We start from the raw sequence: 26,013 nt of genomic DNA on the forward strand, positions 1-26,013 counted from the left end.
ACTGTTTCTATAGGCACCATCTCTCCCTACTATACCTGCTATCCCACAGTCACAGTCCCTACGTTCCCCGATATATTCGAGGTGCTGCAGTGCCTCCAGCACATTAAATGAGTGAATATGTTGTCTATGACTTATTCTTTGCATGCTAATCCCACCTAAAGCTGACACTCTACAAGGCCCTATTATGAGCAGAACCAAGGGCAGACAATTGTGTTTAGTACTGTCCAGGAGTCTTGATCCATTTTGGCTTAGCAGAATGTATATGGTACCAGAGATTTGATTTTCTGTTTCATCATAATTCCCAACATTCCAATGAAAACTTTGGTCTTTGGTTGTTGCCACAGTCTGCCTTACACCTAGTTATACCCTCTCTGCAATTCAGTACTGTTTCATCTGCAGGACAAATGGGGCAGTGTGTCTTGCTGCACTTATTATACTCCAAGATTTCAGTTATCGCTGGTGTGTGAGAGTCAGGACTTTGTTTATACAAGCCTGTAGGCCCCGTCACACAAGTGATACATTCTGAGGCAGATATTTGATCAGGGATTGACACCTGGCTTTCTGTGTTTCCATTGCTGCTCTCTCACCTGCTCTCTGTTTATTTGCGCCCACTGTTAAATTAATTACACTTAATATTTCAGAAGAGAAACAAAACATTGAGAATTGATGGGAACACATGTATCTACAGTAAATTGCAATTTCCTCACTTTTGCACCAAAGAAAACATTTGTTTAATGGCCTGTTTCATAGCACAGAATGCTAATGGCTAAAGGAGAAGGAGAAGTTTCCAGTTGACCCTGGGAGGTTTGGCTCCATTTCTGGTGTCACCTCCTAGTAGCCTTGAATCTATTGTAACAGCCCGGTACTTCAGGCACAAAATCTAGATTGTGATCACTGCTCACCCTGAACGGTTTCTCCTTGTACATATACACACAAGCTTTGGCACCAGTGTTCAGCCAATGTTATATACACATCATCTTGTATTGAACCCAACCCCCTGCTGTGCACAGGTTTTAAAAAGTTCCCAAAAAGGATGATATTTGTACACACCTCTACATGTAAACCCTCACTCCATAGGGCAAGGGTTCACTATTTAACACCCGCAATGTGATTGTGGGGTCTGTCTGACTATTACTGACAATTGAGGGCTCAGTTGTAGATTTGACATTGCTGATTTATATAGGGTTTTTTTTCTGGTTTTCATTTTATTTTTTTATAATTTTTTAATCATTTCGCTTTTCTTCTGTCTCTTTCCATCTTTCAAATGTTTTGCTCTGTAAGGCTACAATTTATATTGTTATTGTTAATTTTTATTACTTTCTTTTTGTTCCCTCTGATCCCTTTCGATCATATTCCAGTTTTTGTTTAAACCACTGCTTGGTTGCTCGGGTAAATTGGCCCTAGCAACCAGACAGCTGTTGAAATTCCAAACTGGAGAGCTGCAAAGTGAAGCCTTCTGAAATCAGAAGGTATTTACTTGTCTCATGCCATACACACAGCACTGCCTAGATACCAAAATAAGAGTTTTGATTCTCCCATAAGGCATCATGGGCAGAGACATGCAAATCACTCCTTTATGTCCCTTTGGCCAACTATGCATCCAGAACCGCTGGTTTATAGCACAGATACAGCCTAATGGTTCAGAGCCATATATCCAAACTTGCAGACAGCCTGTTTCCATCTTGTTAGATCTCATCAGTGCAAGATATTGGGACATGGATTCTGAGGGGTAAGACTTGGAGAGTACAGAAATGGGAAACCGAACCTGGTTAGGGTGAGAAGGGCTAAAAGGAGCAAACTGGAGAGCTGCTAAACAGAATGCTAAATAACTGAAAACCGTAGAAAGTAAAAAATGAAGAGTAACTGCAAATTATCTCAGAATACAGTGTCAGACTGGCCCACCGGGATACCAGGAGAACCTCCGGTGGGCCCCGGTGTCAGTGGGCTCTCATGCTGCTAAATATTTGCCATTTTTCATGCCCATTGCTAATTTCTATGAGAATAAAGAGGCTAAATAGATGAAATAATAGATTATAGTGTGTAAAGAAAAAAGACCAGGAGAATAGAGGTTGAGTGAGGAGAGGAAGAATAATAGAACTGTGGGTAACAGACAGTGGGCCCCTGGTCTAAGGTTTTTAGGTGGACCCCTGTCCCAGTCTGACATTATCAGAATATCAATGTCTACATCATACTAAAAGTTCCCTTAAAGTTGAACAACCCCTTTAACACCAGTTCCACTGGCAAGCATAATTAGTTAGCACCAAATCAAGTGGATCTATGGCACACTGCTACAAGCACTAAGAATCAGAGGCATAGTTATTACCCCATGTACTCAGTTCAGTACAATATTTTGCTCATCTATCATTGCTGCCCCTAAACACATAAGAACCAGCTGCAAGAATGTTTGTGGGTCAGCATATAATAAAGGTGTAAATGTAGAATTGCCACCTTTTCTGACTTTCCCCAATAATACAGTTGGTATCAGGCATCATTGGTGCAGGCTAGACCAGCAAAACAATGGCAAGATGGCAACCCTTATTTTATAGGATTCTAGGTCAATACTCTGGAAAAAGTTGGACAGCCTTACCATAATATTTTAAGAATAATACAATACAATGCAACTAACAGCAGATAACAAAGGCTTGTTCTTACCAGTTTTCTCTAGAAATATTGGGGCAATGAAAAAGCTCCACATACAACAATATTTAAAAATCTACATTTAATTTTATTTATATATAGACCATGGCCTGCTTTCATAGACAACGTTTGGTTTAATAACTAGTGGCTGACTACAACATACCTCCCACCATTTTGGAAATAAAAAGAGGGACAAAAAAGCTGGCGTGAGTAGCGCGGCTATTTTATGACCATGCCCATTTTTGTGGCCACACAAAATGACCATCTCGAAATTGTTTCAAAAATATCTTATCTGCTGCTGTGGCTGTTGTGGGCTCTCTGCCAAAAGCCAATTAAACTTTGTTTCTTTTTCTGGCTGTTCAGTGCAGAGAAAAACTGGACTTTCCAGTACAAATGAGGGACTGCAGGTTGAGCTGTCAAAAAAGGGACTGTCCCTCTAAAAACCGAACAGTTGGGAGGTTTGCTAAAACCAGGGCCGGAAATAGGGGTAGGCAGAGTAGGCACGTGCCTAGGGCGCAAAGCTGGGAGGGCGCCAGGCACATACCTCCTCTGTCGCCTACCCCAAGTCTGGTTCCCTTCTCTGCCCGACTCTCTGCATTTCTTCTTCAGTTCACGCATGCGAGTGAAAATTTGCGCATACACACGCGAAACAGGTGCCGCGACTGCCGGGCCTGCCCAGTGTGGCCTGGCACTAGCTAAAACCCTCTGTTTTTCTGTTAATTATAAATTGGTAAAAGATGCTGTGACTAAAGGTGGCCATACATAGGGAGATCAGCTCGTTTGGCGATGTCGCTGATCTTTCCCCGATATGCCTACATCCGATCGTGGGACCTAGGGTTGAATCAAAATGGAGGCCATACGGGTGGTCCGATCGAGGGACCGTTTCAATGAATAGATGCGGCCGCGATCCAACCGGATTTTTTACACTGCGCAATCAACATTTCGATCCGACTTTCTGCCAGATATTGATCGGGGACACCTGTCGGAGGGCTCCACACACTGGCAAATAAGCTGCCGACTCGATCTGTCTGCAGATATATACTTAAATTCTATCTGATTTATTTATACTTGTTTTGCTATGCTTTATTTTGTACGAAAATAAGAGGTCTATTTGTTCTAATTTGTCATGTTTATTGTTTATTGTTTACATGAAAAAGAAAATTCAGAACATTATTCATATGAATTTTTCTTTTTCTTTGAAACATTGTATGATTATCAAATAGTCAAGTCAATGTATTTTATTGAAAATGCAATAAAAATAATTTTAAAAGAAAAGAAAGACTGATAGAGGATGATAGTAATTCAGGAATAAATTGGGAGGCACAGCCTGTCTCTACTGTATACTACTTAGAACTATGACATTTAATAATAAGTTTGTTTAAAACTATGTATCCCTGTTGGTTTCTCAGTAAGGAAGATGCAGACTCCTTTGTTATATTAAATAGGTCATTGTTTCATCTAGCTATTCAACACATCACAAAATCATGTCAGTACTTGCATGTGCTCAGAATAATTATCTGTCATATTAATATTTCTTTGGCCCCACATATCAGGTGTTTTGAGTTTATAGCAATGCTATTGTTAACGTTAACCCAGTAGCAATGAAAAAGAGGGTGCCTATAGTAAAGGTGGGGATAATAGCCATTGGAAAGGGAATGTGATTGTTGGGGGAGTTGGAATAATGCTGTAAGGAAATGGGGACCCCTATTTAAAATTGTAATCTACCAGCAGTATTATATCTGTCATACTGTAACTTTATCTGCACTTTAACATCGCTTTACAGACCCTGGGTATCTTCACATCCCATCAAATTGGTTTATGCAGTAACCAGAGCCTTATCCAAATATTGTCCCATGTGGTTGGCATGATGTGTTCACATAGGGGGGTGGAAACAGTGTGTATGTGTTTAGTAGCAGCAGCACCCTTTAGTATTTGTTATTTACATGGTTATTTACCAACACATCCAGTAATGAGCTAGGCTAATACAGGGACCACAGAGCAACAAGGACAAAATCTCAGAGCAGTGTCAGAACAGCTGCTAACACATAGGAACATAAGGGAACGACACAGCAGTGACAGCCTTCAATTCTCTTACTGAGGCCAGAACATTCTGTATCTTACACTTAGTTTCTAACTTGTTTCTCATCAGATTTTATCAGTTGAATGCCCTGCTCCCTCTGCGAGAGACGCTAATGATACAGGGACTACAGAGCAGAAAGAGAGAGAGTCTTCAAGGTAAAATTAGGTTCCTTATTTATCAGTTTTAATGTCTACTGTTATAAAACATAACTTTGTTGTTAAACTACAACTTGTAGAATCCTTTTTCATGGTGGCACAGCACAGAAGGTAGTTTATTATGTGGTGTCCAGTTAAATGTGGAAGATGCAGTATTGGGTCCTTAGGGGTCTATAACAGGGGTAGGTGGAACTGGAGGTAGCAGGGACATGGAGCTAACGCTCTACTTGTGTGAATACCGTGACCTGAGATTACCCTGCCATTCACATGCCTGATTTGGGAATTAATAGTATATAAAAATAAATGATAAAAATGTGTCCAGTTTGCCATGTTTCTAATTAAACTGTGATCTGCAGATTATTTGTGGCCTTGCACCAGGTTGGGGGGCCATTAGGTTTCCATCAATCCAACAGTAATTTGTATTCCTTTCACCCCTGGCCCCATTAGACCTGCCCTGCCAAGTCAATGAATGCCCATTGCCCACTGCTGCCTTTGTTACTGACCATAGTTGTATTGGCATTATCAATATGTAGGACTTGTCAGAATCCCTTTTCAATTAGACATTTTCCTTCCAACACCCCTTTGTGGTATAGGATGTGTACAGTGCAGGGTTGTGCTTAATTTACTGTGATCCCAAATTAAGGGGGTTATTTATCAAGCTCCGAATATCCAAACCTCTACTAATTTGTAGTTTTCAGAGCAAAAAAAAAAACTATGAATTTTTTCGAGATTTATTAAAGTCCGTTGGTGAAGAACTCAGAGTTTTTGGGGAAAGCTCCGAAGTTTTTGGAGTTTTGCCCGACCCATTTTTTGGGCTTTTTTCTTCATAAATTCGGAGTTCTTTGGAGTTGGATATTATAAGTACTGAGATAAATTCTGACCTTCATAAATAAATCCCTAAGTGTATTTTTTCCAACATGCACCTTTGCACTTGAGCTGCATCGAAGTCCTTGCCCCAAAGTCTACTGAAAACAAAGCAGCCCCACATTTGCATGTAGTTTATTAGCCTCATGCTAATTAACAAAATGGGTTCCATGTCCAAACACCCAGTCTGTTCAGGTTTTTCCATACCACGTTCAATTCTAGCGCTTGCCGATAGTTAAACATATGAAGAAAAGGAAGCTGGATCCAAGCAGGATAACTGTGTTAGTGTTTCGGCATAGCAAGAACCCTTTATCAATCATCATACATGTATGTTTATTTCAAAGGGAATGTTGAAAATATGATTTTTTTTTACTTTGTAAAGTTTCTTTAGTACTTTGTACTATAAAAAGAATAAATTCATGGTTCCCTTCCCAATGCATCACCCAACAGAGATCCCCAGAGCATCCCCCTATATCTGTGACCCAACTCCTAGCTCCCTTGTATGTAATATCATTTCCAGATACAGTACTTTGGCTTGGCTGGTACAGGACCATTTCTGCTTTTTCCCTCAGTTTAGAAGCAGTTAAGCAGTCTGTCTGGCGCTGATTCCATACAGAACCTGTCATAGCACAGCTGAGAGATCTCAGAGTGGGACAAAAAAGTCTGCAGATCCCCCCTAACTTCCGCCAAGTCCAGCTGCACATTGCCAGACGCACTTAACCCTCTCACTGCCACTGACAATGCTCCTTATTTTCTAAAAGCCCAGACGTGACCCCATGGTTTTTGTATAAATGTAATTTAATATAGCAGCGTGTACGCACACAGCACTTGACAGAGCAGCAATTAGCAAAAGCACAAAGGGGAACAGCAGAAAAGGAAAAGGATTTCTCCGCAAGAAAAGAAAAAGTGCATCAGTTAAGAACTGAAAAAGGATCCCTGGCCCAAAGAAATTATAGAAGGAATAATGTACCCCCTATTGTAAATTATATAGTGAATAAAGTACCCCCTCTTGTAAATTATAAGGACATTATAAGTTACCAAGGAGTTTCATGGCCATATAAAAACACGAGGCCGAAGGTAACTTCTAACATCCTCATATTTTGCAACTGGGGGTCCTTTATTTATTATAATACACACTTTTCAGTGAGTCGTGTGACAGAAATGACATCAGAGCTCACCATTTATAACTGATGACATCAGAACTCACCATTTATAAGGATATAATTTACAATATATTCATGGCTTTTGTGTATTATAAGGAAATTAGAATAACTGAGGAGTTCCATGAGCGCTGAGGTCAACCATAGAGTTGACTTCTAATATCCATCTATTTTACTACAGGGGTTGTACAAGGTCGGACTGGGCTTGCAGGATACCAGGAGAAAATCTGTTGGGCCCTGCTGGCCCAGGTCCGCTGCCTCGATCAACCGCCTCCTCAAGGTTTAGAAGAGTACTTGATGCGACACTTTAGTGCGGGTTGGGGGATATCATGCAGAGGGTCCTCGGTGTGGCAGCCCAGGTGGACCCAGCTTGCCAGTCTGACACATGGTTGGATTGTATAATATATTTATAGCTCTTGTCTATTTTAATATAATTATGAGGGACCTTATTATCAAGCTTAATATAAGATCAAAATACTTAAGCCTCTAATAGGAACTAAAATGATCGGGAATGTTGCCTTACAATCCCGACTATTCCCAGACATATTTTTGAAGGGAAGGATCCTAGCTATGAGCACATACCCTCGGGACGGAAGCATCAAGGAGTTTAGATGTTACAGATTTGGGATTATTTACATTGCTGTGTGTGTGCCTGTAGGCACTGCCCTTTAAATAATAAGGACCTTGTGATAACATCTGCATAAATGCAAATATCTCTTATCCACCAAAAGGGATGGTTCTTTGTTCTATGGCTGGGTTCTGCTGCATATATCCCTACAGGCAACAGAAGAGAAGCCTGAGCTATAAATGCTAATGTATTTACAGTGGAGACCATGGATTCAGCTTGGTTGGATCATGTTTGGAAGTGCGGGAAAGTGAGGCCCATGATGACCCATGTGCACACTTTATCAGGTCATCTCTTGGTCTTGTTTTCTGTTCTGGTCAATCAGCTTTGGTTGTTTGGATTAGTTGGGCAAACTGCTCAGCAGTGGGTTTCCACACATGCACTGAAAATCATACGTGAAAATTGATTCAACTGTTTGCACAATGGCTGAGCTTGTGGACACCGTTAGAAATTCTGACCCAGAAAAAAGCTTGAAATGTAATAGGGAGAAATACAATCCCATAGACTAGAGTTACTGATCAGTAGAGCACTGACATTCATTGGGCCCTTAGGTGGGGAGGGACTTCACAATATAGTTGCAGTAACTTTAGTTTCTTTGTCAACATTTTGTAATTTTGCATATTATCGTAACATATACTGTATCTGAAAAATGTAATTGCTGAGTATGTCATTCTAAATGGTAAATGGCATAATAGCATTACATGTTGCAGTACATATAGGAAATTATTGTAAATATAAGGATATTATAAGTCACCCAGGAGTCTCATGACCATATAAAGGCACAAGGCTGCAGGTTGAGTTGTACAGGTCAGAGAACCCCACTATGACTTCCAATATCTCGGTATTGTACAAAGAGGGGAGAGTTACATTCATTTTTATGACACACATGATTCAGGGAACTAATTGGTAAAGGTCACTATACACCAATAATAACTGATAATATCATGACATGTCGGTTTATAAGGACATATTTTCTAGACTCTGTGTATTATATTACAATGTTCTTCTGTGGCGCCAGACTGTGCAGAGTATAATATTGTTACATGGGCAAGGGAAGGGTTCATCAGACACATTTACTAAAATCCAAACAATGTCTCATTACTTTAGTAAAACCACTTCGACCAAACCCCGTCCACATTTTTAACTTATTTATTAATTAATTAACTTAAAAAGATATGTTGCAGGAACAGATTTGCTAAAATCGTGAAAAAAATCAGAATCTTATGATTCTTTCTGTTTTGATGTCCGAAAACTCCGATGTTTTTGGATCATCGCCTGAAAACCACACATTTTTTAGATTATTATACGAAACCCAGAGCAGATGATGATATTTTACAGTTGTAAAAGGGACATCTGCCATTGACTTCTACATGAGCTTGGCAGGTCGGAGATGGAGTACTTTTTTATTCAGACTTTTAGCAGCCTCTGGGTTTAATAAATCTCAAAAAAAATAAATTCTGACTCTGGCCAGAAGAAAATTGGACTTTAGAAAATAACCCTCTTTATACTGACTTTGTAGGAATGTGAAAATGTTGATCTTCCTCTACAAAGCTGGCCACACAAGGGCAAATTTTAGTTGCTGAATTGGCCCCTTCAGACCAAGTCAGACACACAGAGGGGATTTGGCCGACGCAATGTATTTATATAGCACCAACATATTGCGTAACACTGTAAAGTAAATGTGATTAAACAACTAAATCACATGAATTTGCATATGCATTGCATATGATTCAGATTCGGTTAGCCGGGCAGAAGGATTTGGCTGAATTCCGAATCCTGCTGAAAGAGGCCAAATCCTGCCCAAATCCCGAACCAAATCCTGGATTCGATGCATTCCTAGACACAACAGAGAGCTGCTTTGTTTATACTCAGACCAAGTAGAAGAAGTCCTGTATGGCACTAGCCCAATATGCCCTCTCTTCACCAAATGCGCTGTATGTTGACTTTTGTATTGTGGACGAAAACATCCTTTCATGTTGATTATCTGATTAGGCAGCATCGGACTGGGCTGGTGAGACAAAAAAAAAAAAACAGCGGGCCCCGCAAACTCAGACCTGCTCCCCTCTGACCTCCACTCCTGATCATGGCTACATTGGAGATTAAAAAAAGAACTAAACCCTAAAATACTTAAAATGAATGTGTCTAGAAATGCCATATTTTATGTACTGGTCCAGTAATGATCCAGGAGTTTCTCATCTTGGATTTAGTTAAAGGAGAAGGAAAGGTTAAAACTAAGTAAGCCTTATCAGAAAGGTCCATCTAAATATACCAGTAAACCCCCAAAGTAATGTTGCTCTGTGTCCCCTGTAAAAAGAAACACAGCATTTCTTTCCTTCAATTGTGTACTCATGGGCTTCTGTATCAGACTTCCTGCCTTCAGCTTAAACCTCATTGCCCTGGGCAAGAGCATGCTCAGTTTGCTCCTCTCCCCCCTCCCCTCCCTTCTCTACTGTAATCTGAGCCCAGAGCAGGGAGAGACTCAGGCAGGAAGTGATGTCACACCACATTAATACTGCAGCTCCTATTCTAAACAAACAGAGAGCTTCTAGAGCTTTTTACTCGGGTATGGTAAAACATTCTACAGAATAAATATAGCATTCTAGCTTGCACTATTGCAGCTAATCTATTGGCAATAAAATGCCTCTGTAGCTTTCCTTCTCCTTTAAGAGTGTCAGTGACATGCACATGCTCAGTGGGCTCTGAACAGCTGTTGAGAAGCTAAGCTTAGGGGACATTGCAAAGCAACAAGCTGAAAATGAAGTTTGCCATAAAAGCTGTTGCTACGGGCGTATTAATAATTCTGATGTTAATTGTGGTGATTTCTCAGCTGGAATGTACTAATAATCTGAATTATTTACTAATCAGCCTTATATTGTGACATTTATATTTTATGTGTACTGTATATTGTGAGTGGGTCCCTAAGCTCAGTAAGTGACAACAGCACAGAGCATGTGCAGTAAATCAACAGAAAAGAAGATGGGAGCTACTGGGGCATCTTTGGAGACACAGATCTTTACTGCTAAAGGGTTGTGGTTGCATTGGGCTGGTACAGAAGCTTAAAACATAATGTACAACATTTCTGCCCCTCTTTAGTTAAGCTTTAGTTCTCCTTTAAAAGATATGCATGGTGGAGGGAGAGGGGGCTTGCGGCATCACGTATTCCTTCGAGGACCTGACGGTGACTTCACAACAGGGATGGGGGGCCTGGGGGGTGTGGCAGCCCTGGTTGGACATTTTGATCAGGTGCATTCAAATATTATGCTTCATTTAGAAATGTATTCACCTGGAAGTGGTTTGAACTATTGGCTCTGTACAAACCTTGCCCTGTATGGCTGGCATACATCACTTGCCACCAACCTATCAAAATACATACAGTTTATGTTTTCCTTGGTTAGTCGGATATGACTAAACCATCGCATGCTGGGATATGTATTTGAGCACTGGCCAATGGAGCTTCCCCAGGTTTTAACGACTCTACCCTGTTCTCCAGCAGTAACAACAATCCTTTCTTCCCTATTACTCTTGTACTGAACCTGGAAACTCAATGTCAGCGGATGGTGCTTGGGGTGACGCGGCCTGTGGTATTAAAAGGCAGCCCCACGTAAAGCACATGATGTACATCAGAATGAAAGCATTACAACCGCATCCCATTTGCTATCACTTCCTCCACACGACAGGAAACAACGGGAGATGGAGTCACATCAGCAACAAAAGTCAACCATGTAAGTGTCACCATAATGCAGGAAGCCTTAGATATCCTTTCAGTGCAACTATGTGGCTGCAACAAAGACCAGGCCGACAATAGGGCTGCTGGCCAGTTTCTACACTGGATATAGCATTAAAATCATATTTATTTTAGGTTTTAGTTCTCCTTTAAACAGGAAGGCTGGGATTTCTTTCCAGGAAATGTGGCAGCTCTATTTCCACTGTGCAAATGTCATCCTAGAAATACACTCAGCCTTTAAACTATAAATAACTGGCATCATTTTTACACTTTGATTAGACAGAGATTAGCCCTCTATATCCAGACTGTGGAGCAGGGTTTCGCTTGCCCGGAGTAACAATAATTACACGTGTGTCTGGGCAGCAGCAGCCTGTGTATAGACAATAGACTCCACAGATGCCAACATTTTACACTTACTGAATGATGGCTCTTATTCCAACTATAATCCCACACGAGCAATATAATGCAAGGGAGGGGGGTTATTTCCATGGCAACGGCTGAATTTCTATGCAGTCTAGAGGATTTTCGCTGATAACATGAATGTCTAAAAAATGGTCAGTGTAATCCTTTCCAAATCTGGTCTCTTCCCACAATGCTACTGGCAAAGAGAAATCCTATCTGTGCTTGTGAATAGAATAATTCTATATACAGTATTTATTAGGGATGCACAGAATCCAAAATCCACTATTTTGGATTCGGCCGAATACCGAACCAAATCCTAATTTGCATATGCAAATTAGGGCTGGAAAGGGGAAAACATTTTTATTTCCCTGTTTTGTGACAAAAAAATCACCCGATTTCGAGCTCCGCGCCTAATTTGCATATGCAAATTAGGATTCGGTTCACCAGGACAGAAGGATTCGGCCGAAGCCGAATCCTGCTGCTAAAGGCTGAATCCTGGTCGAATCCCAAACCAAATCATGGATTCGGTGCATCCCTAGTATTTATACACTTTTTCAGAATGTCCAGGTAAAGGACAGGGAGCTTGGCCAGAATGTACATGTCCCTCCGTGCACCGGCGTATCTGGGAGCTGGAACATTATACAGGGCAGACTATAATGGTTTTGCAACATGGACAGGCCCCTTATCTCTGTGCTTTAGGATTTCCGATGCCTGGGGCGCTCCCTTATCATTTGTGGGCTGCTAAGCCCCGTCAGAGGGTTAATTACTTCTTTGCTGCAGCTCTGAAGCAGGAAGCAATTTCTAATTATAGTAGATACAGTACAGGCCAAGCAGAGGTGTCATACACAAAATCCTTCAACATGTCCAACCACTGCTGTATGTCTTCTCTACTGCTTAACTCCTCCACTACCAGGCACAGCTGCCCCTCTGGACTCTATAGTGAGACCCAATGGGCCCCAATAAAAGTAACATTTTCAGTCCCATTATTTTAAGTGCACAGAGCACTCGCCCAATCCTTGGCCTGTAAAAATACCTTGAACGGACACTCCAAAATGGGTCTTATTGTGTAGAGCAGTATTGTCCAGCTGAAGAACCACACATCTGATATATTCATCACCTGGGCCAGACTGCCCTACAAAATGAAAGTACAGAATGTTATAGCAAAAATATCATGCTGTCTTGCCTTCTTCTATACACAGACTTAGCATACATACATTTTTTGGCTTCTTTGTATTACTGACATTTTATTTTATACTTACATTTTATACAGTGTCTAGTTGTTTGTACTAATTCAATTCAAAAACTTTATTGTCAATATACTTTTCAGTTTTTTCCATTTCCGTCCCCCCCCTCATGGTGCAGAATTACAAACAACAATATAAAAACAATATATACTGGTATGGGACCTGTTATCCAGAATGCTCATGTAAACATTAAAAAAAAAACCAATAGGCTGGTTCTGCTTACAATAAGGATGAATTATATCTTAGGATCAAGTACAATGTACTGTTTTATTATTATAGAGAAAAGGAAACTATTTTTTAAAAATGTGGATAATTTGGATAAAATAGAGTCCATGGGGCAAATTTACTAAAGGGCGAAGTGACTAATGCTGGCGTATATTTGCCAGTGTGACATAATTTCGGTACTTTGATGATTTACTAACGGGCACAGGCTTAACTTCGCTAGAGAAGGAGATAGACACTAGCTCAACTCCGCACTGTAACGCCAGACGAATTTTCTCTCCGGCGAACGGACGTAACTGCACAAGTTCACTAAGATGTGGATTTTACTGATCGTTAGCTGTTCCGCCAGACTTGCCTTCGCCAGCTCAGACCAGGCGAAGTGTAATGGAGTTATATATAGGACTTCCTCAATTTTTTTGTTGAAAAATTTTGTAATTCCCAAAAACGCTGTCGTCTTTTCACTTTTTCAGGGTGATAGGCTGCAAAAGTCCGTAAAATTTATTTTGGGTTCCCCCCTACATTTCCTAACATATATCACATAAACTATACACTGGGCTCATGTGTAGGGCAATATAACAACTCTATTCCCTGGACTTGTGCAATGTAATGTATTTGCTGCAACATATACGTCCATTCAACTTTAACTTCCCAACGTATGCAAATTAGCCAGCGCTAGCGCAACTTCGCTTTGCTTGCCGAAGTAACGCTAGCGCAACTTTGCCAGCGTTCGTCGCTCTGTAAGACGTAACTTTGCATTTTAATGAATTGGTGTTGTCTGGGCGAATTTACGCCTGGCGAAATGTTGCGATGCGAGCGAAGCGGACACTAGCGTAAATTCTTTGCTTAGTGAATTTGCCCCTATGGGAGATGGTCTTTCTGTAATTTGGAGCTTTCTGGATAATGTGTTTGCGCATAATGTATCCCATACCTGTACTAAAAAGGGGAAAGAATACATAAATAGACCCAAGGTAAAATGCTTGCTAGTTTTCTTTTCTCTCTCACTATCCAAGAAGGAATTTATGGTTGTATTTTACACATATTCAACCATGACTTTTCCTTCCGGAAACTACAAAGACCATTTCTCAATACCACCGTTACTCCTTTTTAACTCACAGTGACATGTGCCTTGTCCTAGTGATTCATACGCCACTTAATCGACCTTAAATCTATAATATGAAATATATATTCCAGCGACGTGCATTACATATTAACACTTCACTATAATTTATGCTCAAGAGATTTGTGCAAGTTATTTTTCAATTTTTTATTCAAATTATACATACATCTAGAAATATCTGTGGAAAGCTATCCTAAAAATAATGTAGAGTAATGTAGAATAATAAAAAATGGGCTGCATTTTCAGTCCACCTAGTCACGTCTGTCCCCCTCTTATGATGGGTATTTGCTCCACAGCCTGGATGGACATATAGGGAAAAGATCAACTAGTCTCGTGAACTCACTAAACAAGCATAAAGGGGTGGTTCGCCTTTAAGTTAACTTTTAGTATGTTATAGAATGGCTAATTCTAAGCAAGAATTCTAAGTTATATTTGTCCAGCTTTCAAATGAGGGTCACTGACCCCAAAATGCAATTGCTCTGTATGGCTACAGATTTATTGTTATTGCTACTTTTTATTACTCATGTTTCTATTTAGGCCCTCTCTCTATTCATATTGCGTTCCCTTGTTCAAATCCGTGCATGGTTGCTAGGGTAATTCAGACCCTAGCTACCAGATAGCTGAAATTGCAAACTGCTGAATAAAAAGCGAAATAACTCATAAATAGCAAATAATTAAAATGAAAACCAAATGCAAATTGTCTCGGAATATCACTCTCTACATCAAACTAAAAGTTAATGTAAAGGTGAACAACCCCTTCAACTTTCTGGGCATGGCTTTACACAGCTGTATAGGACCATGTGGACAGAATGTTCATGAAGGAAGTGCTCAGCACAATGACTTTTACATTTAATCATTTATTTTATGAAAACCTACAGTGCGAGTCCTTCATAACATTATTCATGGGTTTTGGAAAAAAGGCATTAAACATCTGAAGTTTCATAGGAGAGGATAGGAGAGAGCAAATGAATGTGCTTGGTCTAGTTTATGTGCAGTGGTCTAGTTGTTACTGCTAGATACGCACTGACAACTCTGCACAATTCAGTGATTTCCCACTGCACCCTTTGATCACCGGTCCATGTTTGGGCCACCTAATGAGGGATTTGGCCAGTCACTTTCTGCTCGATCAGTTGGATAAGTGCAACTTGGACATTCATGATGTGGCCAGAATGTACGATATCCATCTGTGATTTCCGCTCTCACTTTCATCCACTAATACACAGGAACTGAGAACTGTTCCCTTTGGCAAACTGTAGAAAGCCCTGTATCAGGAGCAGGCCTCTACTTTTGAGATATATATATATATATCAAAATAAATAGGTTGCACACCTCAAATATACATGCAATCTGGGTGCTCATGCAGAAAAATAAAATATGATGGTACTCACAGGAATTACACAACATAATGATTGTAATCATTATAGTGATTGTCATCACTCTGGACGTATATGTATATAATACACAAAAGCCATGAATATCTTGTAAATTATATCCTTATAAACGGTGAGTTCTGATGTCATCAGTTATAAACGGTGAGTTCTGATGTCATTTCTGTCACATGACTCACTGAAACTTGTGTATTATAATAAAGTACCCCCTGTTGCAAAATATGAGGATATTAGAAGTTACCTCAGAGTTCCATGGCCTTCGGCCTCGTGCTTTTATATGGTCATGAAACTCCTCTGTAACTTATAATATCCTTATAATTTACAATAGGGGGTACTTTATTCACTATAAATATATATATATATATATATATATATATATATATATATATATATATATATATATATATATATATATATTATACACATACGTCTATGCTTGCACTCTAAGCCATTTTTTTTTGTTTACCTTGGGTGCAGGGTCAAACCAGTATGTACAACAATTTCCAGAGATGCATTCCAAATTCGGTGAAAATATTCAATCTTTATTCATGCTTGTGCATCATGTTTGGCGCCATTTTTTGTAATGGAAGAGCTAAGGATTTAAATAGCCACTTGTGCACTTGTATTTTATTGTTATAAGGGCCGAAACGTTGGATACAAAAGCATGAATAAAGATTGAATATTTTCACCGAATTGGAGTGCAGGTCCTTTGGAAATTGTTGTATATATAGTGAATAAAGAGAGAGAGAGAGAAATCGGCACTTACCAATCCAAAAGGCTCAGCCGGGTGCAAAAAATGTAAGTAGCAGTCCACGAAAGCACTCACGGCAACAACGTTTCAAAGTGTATCAATGCATCTTTTAATTATGCATGGTGCATCAATGCGTTTCATATATATATGTCAGCCCATGTACAGTATGTCCAAAACTAAAAGTGATTTCTGTACTAAATTATGGTGGCATGTCTGGGGGCAAAACAGACTTTGCACAGCCCTATTATTTTTTAAGTAGGACTGATAAATAAAAGGCCGTTCATGTGTCAATGAATGACAATGCCAGGCACAGTGGGTGATTGGTTTTGTATTTTACTAACAAATGACAGGCCGCGGAATGGGCAGCACCTATATTCTTAGTGCTTCTATAGGCTCTAATGGGCTATTATCTCCAAGTAGTGTTGGTTATTACCCCCACTGCTTTTAGGTGCTACTGTGTTTTTATTTCTTCTTTTAATTTACATCACTGTGTATACACATAACACTAGTAACTAAAAATATACATACATACGATTGTTTGTGCCTTACCCCATTGCTACTATACACTCTGCTGTGCCATTACCCCACTACTGCTATAGGCTCCACTATGTTATTACACCTGGCACTGGCTTGCTTCTTGCATGGTCACCGTTATGGTTCCAATAGACAGGCCTGACTATGATACAGAGAATATAAGGACCAGTAATAATGACCTCCATCTCCCTGTGTTTATAGAGAAATGCATGAAGCCCCTGTGCCCCTTTGTGTCTTTGTTGTACTAAACAAGTTGATGACTGATCTGGAACGTAGTAATTCTGGCCAGTTTATCTGAGTGGGGCTGCCATATTCCCAATGCCCTTTGTCTCTTTGTGCCGCCTGGAATTTGTGGAAGGCCTGAATCCAATAACTAAGGTGAAAACAAATGGATTATCCTATTGTCAATTTCTATTCATCGACTTTAATGAGGTGGGCAAGGGGGGGGGGGATGGGGATTTGTTCTGTGTTCCAGCCAACCCCTTCTGAACCAGTAGAACAGGAATTTCCAATAGCCTTTCAGGAAGGAATGAACTACAACTCACAGAACCTTCAAGCAAGCAAGCAACACCAGCTTGTTAACCCCAATGTAGGAGTTGCCACCTCACCTCTTTCAGTTGGGACTACATTCAGTGTCTTTTTTTCCATGTAACCTACTATGTTACTATGTAATTGTGCATGCTGCAGTCTGCACTTATTTTTGTACAGACATGTAGAATGCATATACTCAAATTTTAGCCTGATCCCTGGCTTTAAATGGTGCAACCCTATAGAAAAGCACTAATATTATGACAAACCTACATATCACTTTCATTAACGGGTTAAGATAAATAGCACAAACAGAGATCTACTTAAATACTCGTAGCCTTTCCATAGTGTCTCTTATATGTGTATATGCTCAGAGTTATATGCCTGGTCTTCTAGTGGGTGCTCTGGGATTATTATGCAGGACATAAGACATAGAGCAGCTGAGGTCCTTTTTAAGGGACATGTATCCTGAGTGTAGGCAGTTGTTGCAAATGAAGTCAGTATTATCATTCCAATGGCTCATTTACATGACAATCAGCAGCAGGTAGAACAGTACAGGCTGGCTGTGCATAGGCCCACTGGACATTCCTTTTTTGTCTGTGCCAACAGCAGACTCCTCTTTACCTGTTATCGAATATGCAGACGGCTGCCCCCAACCCATCTGATTGGGTACAAATCACTCCACCAGCCATATTCTTGTATAATTTTAAGCAATTTTATTGCAAAAAAATAGTATAAAAACTGTACAAATATACATATATATTTCTATGCTCCCAATGTATGTGCTGAGTTCAGAGTCCCAATAAAGTCCAGTGCTATAAGAATCCAGCCCCTTCGTTGCATATGATTGGCCGGCGACTGCGGCAGTTTAAGAGGTTAGTAGATGCCTCTGCAATGTCCGAGAGAGACTGGTGGTAGTAAGGGGAGAGTGGCCGGCAGCCTAGTTGAGGGCAGGACATGCGTTTCACAGCTTCTTGATCAGAGTGGCGCAATCTAGACATGTTACCCAATCGCCTTTTAACATTGCCAGACAGGCTGATTAGGAAGCCATGCGGCTTGTGCAACCAGCGGCCACCATCTCGCACCCGCCGTCCTTCCTCATCTCCATTCTCGGGTAAATCCATCCACTGCTTAACCAAGTCAGCAAAACTATTATCACCCAAAATTAGTGGCTGCCGGCTGCGGCTCTGGGAGAGAAGGCACCCAGTCCAGTCCTGAGAGTCAGAGCCAAGTCCAATGCCCCTCCACTGCTCCAGGCAGACATCTGATGTGGATTTGGGACGTATTCTCCCTTGGCGTGAATTGAGGAACCCGCCTGAGGAGAGGCGCTGGCAGGAAGGAGTAGGGAGGCGCCTCAGCACTACAGCGGGTGCCCTTGTCTCACTTTCCTCCTCCACAATGTCATCCTCTTCTCCTCGCAAAGAGCTTCCTGATACCTCTGAGTACCCAGAATCCCATTCCAGGCCCCGCTGTCCACAGCTTCCCGGGGACACGTCACTTGGAAGATCCATGCAGCAGGCAGAGTCCGCCTCAGAAAGATCCGAAGTCCGATGGGAAATGCGATTGTCCCGCCTGGGCACCCTACGCTGTGGAACCGCACATGTTTTCTCAATGTCTGGAGATGGAGGTGGTGACGATCTCTTCAAATCCTGGAGAACCCTTAACATGCAATCCATCTGGTCACACAGGGAAGAGCTGGACACTTTAATACACTGCTGCAAGAGGAGACAGGAGAGAGTCAGGGCAATGTACATGGCACAACATTTACTTATGACATTATTGCCGTCAATGACCGTTTGCTTTTCTTTTTGTAAACTCAAGGGACCGCTCCAAACTCACTGCCCCAAAACTGTTCACTTGTGACCGGGTGCTCTGTCCGCAGTATCCCCACCACCAGCACACGTAGCAAATCTAACAAAGGACGGCACTCCGGTGAAAAATGGCCAGTTTATTGCCGGATCCTGCATGTGTACATAGCCTTACGCGTTTCGGGAACCAAGTCTCTTAATCATAGGCTTAGCAGTAACCCAATTCACAAGTGCCTCATTCCCCCACACACCTACCACTTAAGTGCCATGTTGTTAATGGGGTATCCTACTGTAGCACTGAGTGCTTTGTTACCCCCCAATAAATCCCATGCTGTGCTCCTGCTCAAGCCCACGCTGCTCATATACTTACACAGCCTGCGGAAGGGCACGTTGTAACATGACATGGCAGAGCTTATTTGGAAAGTGAGCCAGTGGGCTTCCAGCAGCACATCCCGATTCCCTGGCACACGCCCGAATGTGAGAGGGGAGGTGAATGCAGCCCACAAAATACATATCCCCAGGCTGTACTCTTCCAACAGACACAAGGAGGAGAGGCCAATGCTTATTCCAAAACCCTCCCCCCTCCCCACAGGGAGCAAGCGGAGACACGAGCCGGCACAATATACATCAGGACACACAGCGTTCAGCCTCAGGGCACAGTCTCCTCACACACCTCAATACTGACAGTGGCCCCATGTTTAACCCTGACAGTGCCAGAATATAGAGGGTGATTTGTCCACTCCTCCTCCTCCTATTTGTTTTGGCTAAATCTGACATTTCACTCTCCCATCTGCTTAACATCTGTGTGCATTTTTGCGCTCCCTAATGCCGAGTACAATGCCTCTTTGAGTTGTGAGGGCTGCAAATGAACAGAACAGGGGGCTAGCGCTATAGTAAGGAGATGGGAAGCCACCAGTACCTTTCTTCTTGCAGCAGGATTATAATTATCCTTATATATAGAGAGTGTCACTAATTATATGCCTGACTTTCATTCAGTTAAACCCCAGTCCTATACAGTCGGCCGTGTCAGTTTGGTGCCTGAGGCTGGGGATTAATTTACTCGCCTAAGGCCACAAGAAGCTGACGGTTCAGAATTGGATCTCTCTTTCTATTTATACAGTATATATATATATTTGTGGGTGTTACTTTAGTTATGGGCCTTTATGAACAACCATCATCTGATTCCACAGCAAGGAATATATATATATATATATTTGACCATTCATCACAATGAAAATCGCCGGCGGAATGGCACTCGGATTGCTTTGTTTTCTGAAGTATCATCGTGAGGCAACTTCAGAAAACGATGCTCTCCGAGTGCCATCCCACCGGCGATTTACATTCTAGCCGGCGGGAGGCAGTTCGGGGAGATAAATCACCCCCAAAGAAGAGGAGATTTGTCGCCAGGCGACTAATCTCCCCGAATCTGAGCGCGTGTCTCTGCCTTTAAAGGAACAGTAACACCAAATATTAAAGTGTTTTAATGGAATGACAATGTGATGTACTGTTGCCCTGCACTGGTAACACTACTATAGTTTATATAAACAAGCTGCTGTGTAGCCATGGGGGCAGCCATTCAAGCACGGGATACACAGTAGATAACAGATACGTTCTGAAGAATCCCATTGTATACTACAGAGCTTATCTGTTATCTGTTGTGTATCCTGTGCCTTTTCTAATTTTTCAGCTTTGAATGGCTGCCCCCATGGCTACACAGCAGCCTGTTTATATAAACTATTGTAATGTATCTGAAGCAAATACACCGGTTGTACCAGTGCAGCGCAACAATACTTTATATTCTCATTACTTCAAAACACTTTCATTTTCTGGTATTGCTGTTCCTTTAAGCTCTGTGTACTTTGTGTACATTTATTGTATCTACTATGTTACTTGTTCTCCCTGTGTGTACCTTTATATACTGTACAGCACTGCGGGTCCTTACAGCACTTTACAAATAAAGTTATACATACATTAGTGCTTAAGGGGTTCTTTCTCTATACTTCCTGCGTGAAACAGGATTGGAGCTGCCATGTGGTTGGCCCCATGTAAACACAATCCAGTGGCCCACAAAGTAATCTTCCTGTATCACCATATTAGGGTAACAAGGAGGGCTCTTTTGTACCAACAAGGAGATACAGTAGAGTCAGGGTGCACTTTGATACTGGTTCATCAATCCTATTGACTTTGGGGAAGTGGGACAGACTCAGATAACTCCCTATTTCTGCTGTTTAGTGGGAGGAGTCACTGGGGCTTAATTATGAACTTTGCGCAGGGCAGATTGGTTCACACAGTGAATATATTTACCCTGCACATGGTTACATTTAAATAGCTGAATAAGAGTGTGCAAACAGAATTGCAATTTTTTTTTTCCCACTGCGAATGTCTATAAGATCTTTTTAAATATGGCAAAAATCGCAAATTGCGAATATTATGTGCACACTCTGCGTTTGAATTCAGCCACAACTTTGGTGGCGGAGGAAATATTCGCAAAACAGTTTGCGCAAATCGCGAATTTAAGTTGCTGCACTCATGCTAACAACTATCTCGTTTGCCAGCCATTTGTGAAAATGTATACTCAATGCGAATTCGCAAAAAACGGAAAGATGGGCACAGTAGTGTAATATTTTAGCGTTCAGGAAAAAACATGGGCAATACAACCATTTGCGAATAAATATGCGCTGCACAAACTTTATAAATGACTCCCACTGATTCTTCGTTTTGTCCCTGCAGGCTGTTCCTGCCCTGTATGGCTCATGCCCCTGTCATCCCTTTACCCACTGACACACGGGATACTGTTCCTGTCACAAGCACTACGAGTCTCACGCAGAACATTGCTATTACTTATGAAAGCAATCCCATATTATCCCCGGCAAGCTTGGGCAAGATATTCATACATATGCATGGATCAAGCATTACCGTAGGATCACAGGGAGATAAATGCTGGGTTTGCATAGGATTTGTAATTCCCATACCCACTGGCTGTTTCAGATAAAAAAACAAAACGCTGAGAACCACATATCTGACACGTATAGACTATATAATTGCATTTTTATAATGAATCTGCATAGAAACATCCATACTTAACTATATCTTGGGGCAAATCACAGAATTCCCACAGGGGGCTCATTTTTATTATTATTATAAATACCCTCTCCTCTTCTGCACTGGTATATATATCCCACTGCCTCAAAGTGATTTACTGACCCTGGAGCTCATATAGAAAAGCCTGAAGTGTTTGCTCAGGACACACAGAGCACAGACGGCAGAACTGGAAGGGACAAGGCAGCGAGTATTTAGTGAAACAAAATCAGAAAGGATACAGGCAGTCTGACAACCAGACAATTATCCCGGGATTTTGGGCTTGTGCCATAACAGCAGATAATGAACTGCAACTCACAGTATACCCTGGGAGCATTCAGGGATTTTGGGAAATAAATATTATTTTTATTGTAACTGTTGTAGCTCAACAACACTCAGACTCAGATCCAATACAGTCATTCCCATGTGTCAGCTCAGCAGCATCTGATGCCTGACTGTCCCTGACCTGACACATATACCCTGAAATTAATACGTTAGCAAGTACAGACACATGGAACTGCACTCAGGTTGCCCTATAAACCAGTTTACATGATTCTATGCCAATAGGCAAGCGCTGAGACAAAGGAACCACATGGCTTCCCTGCACATGAGTGTTTAGTACCACACAGCTCCAAATAGTCCTGAACAATTCAATGGGACAGAAGGAAATCCTCTGAAGTACAGAAAGTCACCCTCATCCCTGGCACCTTCAGCTCATACATTCCTGCAGCCTGTATTTGCTTCCAGCCTGTCCTGACTCGCAAACAGCTAATACCCGCGCTGTCACAATCTGAATAGGGGATTAACTCTTTCCTGGGCTCCGTCTCATTACAATCAGCTTTGTAAGGACTAGAAGAATATGGATATGAAGCAGAGTGGTTGGAGGGCAGAAGGGACTACAGTAAGGGAAAGACATATATTCCAGCTGTTGCTGGAGAAAGATAGATAGAAAGAGATAGATAGAAAGATAGATAGATGGATAGATGATAGATAAAGATAGATAATATATGATAGATAGATAGATAGATAGATAGATAGATAGATAGATAGATAGATAGATAGATAATGAGACAGATGATAGATAGATAGATAGATAGATAGATAGATAGATAGATAGATAATGAGACAGATGATAGATAGATAGATAGATATAAAGAAACATAGATATAGAGATAGATATATGATATATAGATAGATAGATAGATAGATAGATAGATAGATAGATAGATAATGAGACAGATGATAGATAGATAGATAGATATAAAGAAACATAGATATAGAGATAGATATATGATAGATAGATAGATAGATAGATAGATAGAAAGATGGATATAGAGATAGATGTATGATACATAGAGAGATAGATGATAGATAGATAGATAGATAGATAGATAGATAGATAGATGATAGATAGATAGATAGATAGATAGATAGATATAAAGAAAGATGGATATAGAGATAGATGTATGATACATAGAGAGATAGATGATAATAGATAGATAGATAGATAGATAGATAGATAGATAGATAGATAGATAGAGAAATGATAGATAGATAGATAGATAGATAGATAGATAGATAGATAGATAGATAGACAGACAGATAATAGATAGATAGATAGATAGATAGATAGATAGATAGACAGACAGATAATAGATAGATAGATAGATAGATAGATAGATAGAGAAATGATAGATAGATAGATAGATAGATAGATAGATAGATAGATAGAGAAATGATAGATAGATAGATAGATAGATAGATAGATAGATAGAGAAATGATAGAGAGATAGATAGATAGATAGATAGATAGATAGATAGATATAGATAGACAGACAGACAGACAGACAGACTGACTGACAGATAGATAGATGATTGATAGATAGATATAGATAGATAGATAGTTAGACAGACAGACAGACAGACAGACAGACAGACAGACAGACAGACTGACAGACAGACAGACAGACAGACAGATGATAGATAGATAGATAGATAGATAGATAGATAGATAGATAGATAGATAGATATAGATAGATAGATAGATAGTTAGACAGACAGACAGACAGACAGACAGACAGACAGACAGATGATTGATAGATAGATAGATAGATAGATAGAAAGATAGATAGATAGATAGACATCGATTATAGAGATAGATGGTTAAGGATAGATTATATAGATAGATAGTGAGTGAAAGAGAGAGAGGGGTAGATGATAGATATGAACAATTAGACCATACACCTAAGTGTGGGAGGAGTCAAGGCTGAAAATGTAGCCTGAAGGATGTGACCTGGAATAAATGGTCAGAGGCATTTCTGAAGGGACCGGCTGAAACAGTTGTTGGTGCAGCTTTGTTTGTATCTGCCCCCTGTACATTGTGTGATCTGTACCCACAGACATTACAGACACCCCATATGTAAAGTGAATCCAAGGAACACCCAGATCTGACAAGAAGGCATGTGTCAGCTCATCTCCTGTCCCTGCCAACCTCCTACACACTCTATAACACACAGGTATGAGGAACAATGTAAATATACGGCATGTCTGATAAGTCATGTAGTAATGTGTATATCTAGAGTAATGCAAGGAAGCTTTCTGTCTACCCAGTACCATTCCTCTGTTCCTTCCAGGCATCATTAGGATCCCCCCTCCCCTCCAGCCGAAAGGCTTGTATTGACTTGCTTTCATCCTGATGCAGACTAAAATCGAATGTATACAGCGTACACACCACTTGGGCAGGACTGTGCTACAAGCAAAGCATGGGGCTTAAACTACAACTCTACATATTGCCTGGTAGCTGAAGGCTACTGAGGATGCTGGGAGTTGAAGTTCAGTTAGAACAACTGCCTCGTATAACTGAACCTTTAACTCTGTTCTACCCAAATGTGTTTCTGGCAGAGATAGTGTTCCAATTAGCAACAACTCTGCTGGCACTGTGTATGCCATGAGCCTGGGACCTACCCAGACCTGCACCATCACTTGTCAAAATGAGCCTCCCAGCATCATACCAGCAGCTAAATCCCATCTCTTAGCAATGCCATTTATAGACCATCATTGTGCCTTGCTTTCATTAGAGTGGGGAGGGACATATGCCAGGGTTAGCAGTATGGCAGCTCTGATTATGAAACTTTACTTAAGACACATATATTTCACTAAGCACCAACACCCATATTCAGTACTGTTTGTTTTTTCCTACAAATCCCCCTTTTTTTCTTTCCATAAATAAAGCAAATTATGCCAATACTACTACTACTACTACTACTACTACTACTACTACTACTACTACTACAACAACTACTACTACTACTACTAATACTACTACAATAACTAATACTACTACTGCTACTACTACTAATAATGCTACTACAATATTACTATTACTACTACTAATAATATTACTACTACAATACTACTACTACTACTAAAAATAATAATACTGACAATACTAATAATTATACTACTACTACTAATAATAATACTGACTATAATAATAATAATAATTATACTAATACTAATAGTCCAATGTGCAACTTACCAAGTCGGATCGCAGTTGGAGGGTGAGAGAGTCCAGGTGGAGTTTGCGCATCACCCAAGCGGAGGGAGATCAGACAAGCGCAATGGTGCCCGGGCAGCAATATGTTAAATATATTTATAGAGAGATAGAGAGATAGAGAGACAGAGAGACTGTCTGGC

The 26,013-nt window shown here is 40.7% G+C and overlaps 1 protein-coding gene across 2 annotated transcripts; it reads right to left on the reverse strand.

Annotated features, from left to right (window-relative positions):
* Positions 1 to 18,124: 18,124 nt before the first annotated feature.
* inka1.S (inka box actin regulator 1S homeolog) lies at positions 18,125 to 26,013 on the reverse strand. 2 transcript variants are annotated; one of them, XM_018259261.2, is made up of 2 exons: positions 19,610 to 20,491; positions 18,125 to 19,146 (listed from the first exon to the last, which is right to left on the reverse strand). In XM_018259261.2, the coding sequence occupies exon 2, from the start codon at positions 19,105 to 19,107 to the stop codon at positions 18,247 to 18,249; it is 861 nt and encodes a 286-aa protein (XP_018114750.1). In that variant the 5' UTR covers positions 19,108 to 19,146; positions 19,610 to 20,491; the 3' UTR covers positions 18,125 to 18,246.

The sequence above is a fragment of the Xenopus laevis genome, chromosome 4S, assembly GCF_017654675.1.
Source record: "Xenopus laevis strain J_2021 chromosome 4S, Xenopus_laevis_v10.1, whole genome shotgun sequence".
Taxonomy (NCBI): domain Eukaryota; kingdom Metazoa; phylum Chordata; class Amphibia; order Anura; family Pipidae; genus Xenopus; species Xenopus laevis.

Bases quoted from the DNA above. Each gene is read 5' to 3' on its own strand.
- inka1.S (XM_018259261.2), bottom strand. From the start codon at position 19,107: ATGGATTGCATGTTAAGGGTTCTCCAGGATTTGAAGAGATCGTCACCA.